The 9,577-nt window shown below is 41.9% G+C and overlaps 1 protein-coding gene across 1 annotated transcript; it reads left to right on the plus strand.

Annotated features, from left to right (window-relative positions):
* The first annotated feature begins 3,039 nt into the window (after positions 1-3,039).
* On the plus strand, positions 3,040-9,245 carry LOC125429594 (actin-3-like). Its single transcript, XM_048490830.1, has 2 exons — positions 3,040-3,048; positions 8,157-9,245. Exons 1-2 carry the CDS (start codon positions 3,040-3,042, stop codon positions 9,243-9,245), a joined length of 1,098 nt encoding a protein of 365 aa, XP_048346787.1.
* The last annotated feature ends 332 nt before the right edge of the window (positions 9,246-9,577 follow it).

Genomic DNA, 9,577 nt, shown 5'->3' on the forward strand with positions numbered 1-9,577 from the left:
ACTCAGATCCCACAGCACCATCAAAAATTAAAATACTTTTTTGTCCATCCCCCTTTTATTGTGGCCAACATCAAGTACTAAGGAACCTCCTGACCTGAGGGAGGGACTTAGCTCAATAAAAGTACTTTTGATGATGTACATTCAGGTCTTGGGGGCCTCTTCAGCACAGAATAGGAACATGAAACATCAGTCCCTTCAACTGGAAGGAAGGATGAAGCTTCCAAACTGGCCAAGCCTAACACAAATACTAGAAACCTGGCCTTCTGAACAGGTCTGGTCAACAGAATAAGGATATGCACCTGTTGTGTTTCCAACTTTTGTAGTTCCAACTTCCAGTCCCAACCTCCAGTTTGAGCGATGGACATGAACATCAGAGACTGGATAAACTCCCTACAGCTCTTTGTTTGAGAATATATGCCCAAGGTCTTTGAGTAGTTTTGATAGAGTTATAATGTTTGATTGTGTGGTAGCATTTCCTGACCTTCTTACCAAGTAGCCTTTAAAGGTATTACCATTCATGTATTCTTCTACTTTCCTCTACAAACCCTCTCACTGTTTTGGTCTCTGGTCCTTATTCTGCTGGTCCTTTTGAAAATATGGGAAAGGGACTTATTTTCTTTTGGGGAAAGGGATTTATTTTCTTTTTAATTGAAACTGGTGTCAGAAAACATGGCTTGCATAAGACCAGCTGCTGAGCTTATGACAGAGATGAGAACTGAATCAGGCACTTCCTAATTCACAATTCAGTCTCTGACAGTGCTATCTTATGCGGAGTTACTAAGCAAAATGGAGTAACTCTGCATAGGATTGTGCTGTAAGACATTCTGCCACACTAAAAAGTTAAGTGTGTACCAATTCATGTACACTGGTACACAGTTTTAATTTTATTTTTCCACACTATAATGTACAAAAATGTAGAGAGAATGAATCTCTTATACAAAGAAGTCCCACTGGGTATTACCCCACCTAGCTTTCAGATATCTGGTTAAAGATTCCAGCAGATATTTGGCTCCAATCAATTATTCGTAACATTCTTGTTTTCCTGGATATCTTTGGTTTTTCACTCTGCTGGTCCTCGAGCTCACTGATAGTTTGTATTTAATTTTATATTATTGTTTTTATGGGCTATTATTGTAAATGGTTTTGTGAACTGGTCAAAAAGCAAGATATAAAGCAAGTTATAAATCTTTATATAATGTTTATATAAAATAACACTCCCCTGCCTTTTCCATAGAGAATTTTTTTAATGAATTCACTTTGTTCTCATTTGCCTTACACAAAGAGTGACTAAACTGAGACTTTGTGGCTTAAATGTTGAGGGGTTGGGGGGGAGGGGTACAGTACATTTCAGAATCACATGCATGAACAGAAATGACATTTAAAGATCACACATCCCGCTAGCACTAGCATACTCACCCAACCAGAGAACATGAGACAAACACCTTGGCATATCAAACCAGTCACAGTGAAGAACACATTTCAGCACAAGAATTCAAGGTCTCTAAGATTCAAAGTGTTGTTCCCTGAATAAATGAGAACTGGGGACACATGCCAGGAAAATGTCACTGCCCATCAGAGACACCAGGGCAGAGTATTTATGGATCCTTCATCTCTATCTTAATACTGTGCTTTAACCAAACACAAGAAACACATCAGAAAAATCATCAGATTTAAGCATCTGGAGACCTTCATTGATATTTCTTAGGTTACAGAATAAGAGATCAAATGTCTCTCATTTTTGGTGAGGATCCTCGCCAAAACCTTGTAGCGCATGACAGAAGCTAGTAGAATCTCCTGGAGCTTTACATTGGGATATACAATAGAACACAGAAGTCAATGACTGTTTTTGTTCCCACTGGCCCATTACTCTCTTTCTAGGAAATTCAATTGCAAAATACATTACATCTGCCCAGAATAAACAAAAGCCTAACAAAATCTGTGTGAAGCATTTCCCCCGTAACTCCACAAAGCGACATGGTTAGAGGTACACACAAATTGCTCTTGCAGTCCTTGTTGAATGACCAAAAAGGCAGATGGATGGGCATGGCAAATTGACCTGCTCCATGATAGAGAAGAACGCTCGTGCAGTTCCTTGAGATTAAAACAGCATTGCTTATAGTAACTGTTTGTTCATCTAGTGGTCCTCTGCACAGGCACACATGAGACTGCTCTTGTCCAGGCCTGCCACAGAGCATTTTAGTTACCATTTTAAGAGTTTCTAGTCATTAGAGGATAGTCTGCTGCTGATACCACCCCGGTTTGGTGAAGGTTGGTCCAGGCCTATGTCTGTGACCACCAGAGCACCCACACCACAGTGGTGGCTTTGCCTGCTTCTCTCTATGTGTCCTAACATCTGAAAAGCCTGGACTGCTGTCCTCCCAAACCCAGTGTCACAGAAGTATAAAAATTTCAAAAGAGAGCTTTCAGAACTTTGACACTACCTCGTCTGCAGCCTGTATAGGAATTTCCAACACCTTAAGACACTATCATCTCACCCCTGCTTCAGTTTCCTGTATGCAAAGACCAGATCTTAGGCAAGGAATTCTGGATTCAGCTAAGAGCTGTCTTGGAATTATGTAGATTGAGATGGAAGACCATAGTTGACATAACCCATCTCCTCAGATGATAATGGGAATGCCAGATTTTTAAAAATATGATTATGGATAACATGAAATTTTTTTTAGAAATCTATTTTATTTTTGGGGTGGGGTGGCATCCTCTGAAGATGCTAGCTACAGATGCAGGCAAAACATCAGGAGAAAATGCTACTAGAACACAGCCATACAGTCCGGAAACCACACAACACCCCAGTGATTCTGCCTGTGAAAGCCTTCGACAATATATTGTATTTTTGCATTATTATACTTTGCACCATCATGCCTTTGACAATAAAAACAATGAATCAAAGAACTCCCACTTTTAAAAGGCATTGACCAAAAAGTACATCATTTCTGCTTCTCTCATATCCTTTTCCACTGGTTCTGTCACTGAGAGTCAAGCTCATGTTCCTCAGAGGCAAGTGATAGGACACCTTTTGTCATGGATGACGTTTTACAGGACAGGCTAGCTTTACTGAATGTGCACACACTCTTATTGCAATCAATAATTGAAATCAGGTTTTTGAAACCTCGTAATGTCATGAATACTAAATGGATTTTCTGACTGGTTGGGTAAATTATCTTCATTTTATGAAGAGCAGAATTTTAAGCCATTATAATGATGAATGATTGAAAAACCAACCTGGCTTAACTATACCACTATTTCTTCAGCTGTACAATAATATATAGAATAGCTCCAAATTCCTGTGTTACAATACAGAGCCTCTGCTGCACCGTTCTCTCCCATACCGCCTGGCTAATGAGAAAAAATGCAGGTCATGGAGAAGCCCACGCTTCACCTGTGCCCCTTTACAATTTTCCTCAAACTGAGGTGATTCTAGCAGGTGGAGTAGCTTCTCCCACCGGCCTGGGGCTTCTCACATTACTGTGGCAGTTCAGAAAGGCTCCCACCCAGTACCAGAATTCAAATTTAGAGGCACTGTGAGCATCACACTTAAAAAGCATGCTGTGTGTTCTTTTTTGATGTTTTCCATTTAATTGGAGCAATGTAGTCTCCTGGTGCAGTGGTTAAGAGCGGTGGACTCTAATCTGGAGAATTGGGTTTGATTCCCCTCTCCTCCACATGAGGAATGGACTCTGGTGAACTGGAGTTGTTTCCCCATTCTTACACATTCTTACACTGCTTGGTGACCTTGGATTAGTCACAGTTTTTCAGAACTCTCTCAGCCACACCTCCCTCACAAGGCGTCTGTTGTGGGAAGAGGAAGGGAAGGAGTTTGTAAGCTGCCTTGAGTCTCCTCACAAGAGGGAAAGTTGGGGTATAAATCCAAATTCTTCTAATAATTATTATGAATTGAGAGCACTATATGCTAAAAGTAATAAGATATGTGATAAAGGAAACAAGTAAAGGCAAAAGCTATTTCATTGTGCATTAAAAAATAAAATGATGACAAAATATACATGGAAAGCAATGTGTTCAAATGAAAAACCCAGGAGGATATTGTGGAGGAGAATCTGTGAATATGAGACTGCAGGAATCTAGTAATTCACTCAGAAAATTTTTCCATGAAGCTGAACTTAGCACTTTTGTGGAGGGATATGTGTATATGTATTCCCCTCCCATGGGTAAGAAAGGTGCTGAATTGCCTTGCAGGTATACTAAATGACTGCAAATTATCAAACATTATTTTGGAGTGCTTCCCTCCTTTATGTTCCTTTATTTAGACCATTTCTACTCCACCTTTCTACCCCACTTTTCTATCCAAATTAGCACTAAGGTGACTTACACATCTTAAAAAAAACATTTACAGGTACAACAAATTAGAATTAAAATAATGTGGGTATACAATGCAGTGAAACCCAATTACTCATCATTGTTACAACAGTGCTGGGGGTAAATGTCAATGTTGCTAAGAGCCCTCTGATGCTTGCTGCCCCTTTGGTTGAGATCATAAGGCCATTTCCACACATTATGCAGCTGCAATATCAGGCATGCTATCAAGCCCTTCGGGGAGGGCGGTATATAAGTTTAACCAATAAATAAAATAAATAAATAAATAAATAAAGAAGCCACAACCAGTGTAAGCCACAGTGTGCCACCAAGAGAACTGGTACACTGAACCTTAGTGAACCTGAACTTCAGTGATTCACATTGGTCCTTGGTGATTCAATATTGTTCAGAGTTTCTACTTCACTATCACTCTTAACGGAAATGAAATAGAACCTTTAGGAAGCTGGTATGCTGAGTGTATAGTATAGCTGCTATGTATCATTGAATTAGATATCTTAGCATCCCATAGTTGCTAGGTATCTTATATTTACTTGACATGGATTACAAGACAGTTGTTATTCCACTGTCCTGGCTTTGCATTATCCTGAGCATGCAACAAGTTCTCTAGTAAGGCTATAGTGAATACCTACAGGACAGAAGAAAAATCATTCTGTAGTCCAGACAGATGGCTTCCACCACTGATACCTATTGTGTTCAAATCCTTCCATTCCCTGTTCAGTGATAATCAAATGCCCTGAATCTCAGCTTGTTATGTCATTGCAGATAGTAACATTTGCTCCTCCCTGTGATGAATGTGCATCAGGCATGTATCAAGATTCCCCTTGACTACCAAATGGTATACACAGTAAACTTAGCAAGTTTAACTGCTGGGCATAGAACAGTGGTGGCGAACCTTTGGCACTCCAGATGTTATGGACTACAATTCCCATCAGCCCCTTCCAGCATGGCCAATTGGCCATGTTGGAAGGGATTGATGGGAATTGTAGTCCATAACATCTGGAGTGCCAAAGGTTCGCCACCACGGGCATAGAAAGTACACGCTGCTGCCCCTCTTTTCTCCTTCCATTTTGAATGGGCTGCTTGCTTAGGTTGGAATCTCTGAGGCTCACCCTCAGGCACTAGAATTAGTTGTATTAATGACAAAGCTGGCTGAATGCAGGGAGAACAGTGCTGCTTCTCCGCTAGTCAAAAAGAATTAAACACATCTGCGGGCAGATTAGCCACGCAGATTTTTAAAAATCAGTTCCCTGTGGATAGAGCTAAAGAGTTCCTTCAACTAGAAAGAGTCAATTGCACTGCTATCGATTGGCGACTCTCATTTTAAACCTTTGTCTGCACCTCAAGGAATTAAACAAGGAGGATACTATACTCCTAAACCAATTACACAGTTTATTGTCAAAGGTTGCCACAACCAGAATCAGTTGGCTGTTGTGGGTTTTCTGGGCTATGTGAGGGTGGTCTGGTAGTTTTTGCTCCTAACCATTTGCGTGCATCTATGGCCAGCATCTTCAGAGGCATAACACAGTAAGATATGTTTCTCTTCAAGGCAGTGTGGAGTGGTTGTGTTATGCAATATATGTTTTGTCCACCTCACAGGTAGGAAGGGAGGGGTGAGCGCTTCCATGCTGCCAGGCCAGTTTCAGCAAAAAGGAAGAAACTCTGAAAATCAATAAAACCTGCTAGCCAAAATTAAAACATTCTACCAAAGCTAAAAAAACTAGGGAGCTATCTGTGCAACTGCAAATGAACTCCACCTAGATCCATGCTAATGTATCTCACATACCCCCTCCCACCTATGAGTTGGACAAAACATATACCACATCACACAATAGCTCCACACTGTGCCACGGAGAGAAACATATCTTACCATAATAGGCCACTGAAGATGCCAGCAGTAGATGCAAGCAAAATATTAGGAGCAAAAACTACCAGATCACAGCCTCACAGCTTAGGAAAACACACAACAGCCAATTACACAATCCTTTCTCCAAAGGGGACAGGGAGATACAAAAGAAGGGGGCATGCCCAGGCCAAAGGCAAATGACTACTCCTCTGATACACTAATGAGAAAAAATAAATAGCACAAATCCCACAATGGCCACTATTCTTCTAAATGCTTTCAACTATCACCATGGGTGTAATCAACAAAAGAAGGAAAATCTGACATGGCAGGAAGGACCACCAGAATGCCCAGAATTAAGGGGCTTCCTGGCATCTCACTAGAGATCACCCTTCCAAGCTACATGCCTTTTTGGACAGAGCTTATGCCATAATTTAACAAGATGACTCAGTCTTTCAGGACTATAAATAAGAAACTCTCAATAGACCAGACTCTTAAGGCTTAGCCCACAGTGATATTTCCTCCACCACCACCCCATACTCACAAGAATATGTACCTTGTGAGTACCCAAAGGAATAATGTATGTCTCAGTTGTGCTGCACAGTCTAAATTGTATCATTTCCCTCACATTTACAGTGTCTTGCTATTCCCTGCTAACTTGAGATAATCTTTTCCTTTGCAAAGCCATGCTGCACTCAGGAACAATCATCACACTGAGGAAATATCTCTCTCTCATCTGCTACTCAAGCTTTTTAATGAACTCTTTCACTAAGTCATAGATCTACCTGAGAAAAAGGTGAGAAAGAGAGAAAAATACAGAGATGACAAAATGCCAGAAAAAAACTTCCTCGAAAGACAAATCCAAGCAGCAATGACAGTTGACTCCAGAGTGTAGCTTTGCTCTGCCAGAGACTTGTGTTTACTGTCCAGCAGGCAACCTGCACTGGAGTTCTGCTGTGAAACAAGAGTTGCTTACAGTGCAATCTTATATGTGATCACTCATAAGAAGGAAATTTATCTTGGGGCTTTCATTTCAAATAACTGGGCATAGGACCGCAACTTTATACAAACATCTCATTTTTAAAAGTCAGAGTACAGGGAAGAACTAACGAAAACATCCACTTTGAGAAGGTGGGGTTCTGACGCAAGCTCTTTCCATGCTGGAGAGTCAGTGTGGTGTAGTGGTTAAGAGCAGGTGAATCCCCACTCTTACACATGAGTAGCAGTCTCTTTTCTGGTGGACCCTTATTCCCACTCCTACATTCTTAGGAGTGTACATATCTTATTCCCACTCCTATATTCTTCCTAGGTGACCTTGGGCTAGTCACAGTTCTTCGGAACTCTCTCAGCCCCACCTACCTCACAGAGTGTCTGTTGTGGGGAGAGGAAGGGAAAGGACTTTGTAAGCCGCCTTGAATCTCCTTACAGGAGAGAAAGGATGGTATAAATCCAAACTCTTCTTCTTTGTGTCTCATCTTCTTCACTTGTGAAGACAGTGTAGCCTTACTTTGACTCTCAGGATTTAGAATTATGAGGCGATAAATCCATGAAATATGACAAAGTGTTTATAACATGGAGATCATGCAGGTTCTTGAAGGAAAAACTGTCATGATAAAGTGTTAATGGGCAGGCTTGTTTTCATTTCATTTCTGAATCTTCTGAGAACATCCACCTTGTTCCCCATTATTATGATGTCACTGCATTCCAACTGTGTGATGGGCAATTGCCTTGGTAACGTGGTTCCTTCCTTCTGTCCTGATGCAAGGATTCTCTCTTTAACTTGAAGGCTACTTCATTGGTCTCAGGTTTCGTGACAGTATCAGAGCTAAGGAGTATAGTCTCACAAAAGGGCCATTTTGCAATGAGCTACGCTAAGAAACCAAAGAGTCCTGGTCCTGTGAGCCAGAAGCCTAGCTCAAAGAGCCATCCCTCAGCCTCCACATCAACATCAGCTGAGAAGTATAAGGACTATGCTGCAGTTATAATAGATACAGGCACTGGCTATACCAAGAGTGGGCTTGCTGGGGATGAGAAGCCAAGATCTGTTGTACCAAGCATAGTTGGGGTGCCCAGGTACGACACCAACCCTTTGTACTACATTGGAAAGAGCATTCCACAGAAGAAAGCAGAGGTGAGTACACATGTGGTTATGACCCATGGTGTGGTGACAGATTGGGATGCCCTAGAGATGCTGTGGCACCATGTGTTCTACACAGAGCTCAGTGTGTGCCCTGAAGAACTGGCTGTGCTGGTCACAGATGCTCCCATGTCCCCAACTACCAATCGGGAGAAAATGGCTGAGCTGCTCTTTGAGAACTTTGAAGTGCCAGCCATGTTTGTTGCTCACCAGTCCCTTCTGTCAGTATATTCCTATGGGCGCACAGGTGGTCTGGTGATTGGCTCTGGCTATGGGACATCCTACACTGCTCCTGTCCATGATGGATACATCTTGCCTCATGCCACCTACCGACTCGATATAGCAGGCAATGCCTTGACAGACTATTTGGCCAAGATAATGGGAGAAAGTGGGAATCCTTTTCAAAAGGATGAGATGGATGTGGTATGTCAGATCAAAGAGAAATGTTGTTATATCCCTGAGGATTATGAGTCTGAACTGAATGCAGATGAGAAGAAATACTTCATGGACTACACTCTTCCTGACAGGCAAGTTATTTCCATTAGTAGTGAACGCTTTCGCTGCACAGAAATTCTCTTCAATCCTACCATGCTAGGATTCCCAGAGGTGGGGCTTCACGTCCAAGCCATGAATAGTATCAAGAAATGTAAGCCAGAGAGACAAGCAGATCTGCTTTCTAATGTTCTGCTGGCTGGTGGCACAACCATGCTCCGTGGCTTCTCTGAGAGGATTAAAAAAGAACTTCAGAAGATGGAGCCAACAGGCAAAGTGGGCATTCTGGCTTCCCCCAACCGAATCTTTTCTGCCTGGATGGGTGGTTCCATCGTAGCCTCACTCAACTCCTTCCAGAATATATGGATCAACCGCCAGGCCTACAATGAGAAAGGGCCCTTCATTGTCCACCGGCACTGTTTCTGATCAAAGAAGGCTACGGTGATGGTCCTCATAGATCAGAGAGGGATGTCACAGAGGAATCTTCTCCACATCAAGCTTCTGAGTCAGCTCAGTTAATCCGCACCCCATTTTCCAGAGATGAAGCTGAGGCCTGAGAGTAACTGGGAATCAGTCAAATCCCACTGATATGTAAGAAATGTTTACCAGGGTCACAGATATTAAAATATGGCCATCACAAAAAAATGCAGTCTTTTAACTATGAGAAGTGTCATATTTTTCACATGTACAAATGTAAAGACTTTCATACAAACGCACATCAGGTATGCCTTTCCTCATATAGGCAGCTCCATGCTCTG

The sequence above is a fragment of the Sphaerodactylus townsendi genome, linkage group LG03 (assembly GCF_021028975.2).
Source record: "Sphaerodactylus townsendi isolate TG3544 linkage group LG03, MPM_Stown_v2.3, whole genome shotgun sequence".
Lineage (NCBI taxonomy): Eukaryota > Metazoa > Chordata > Lepidosauria > Squamata > Sphaerodactylidae > Sphaerodactylus > Sphaerodactylus townsendi.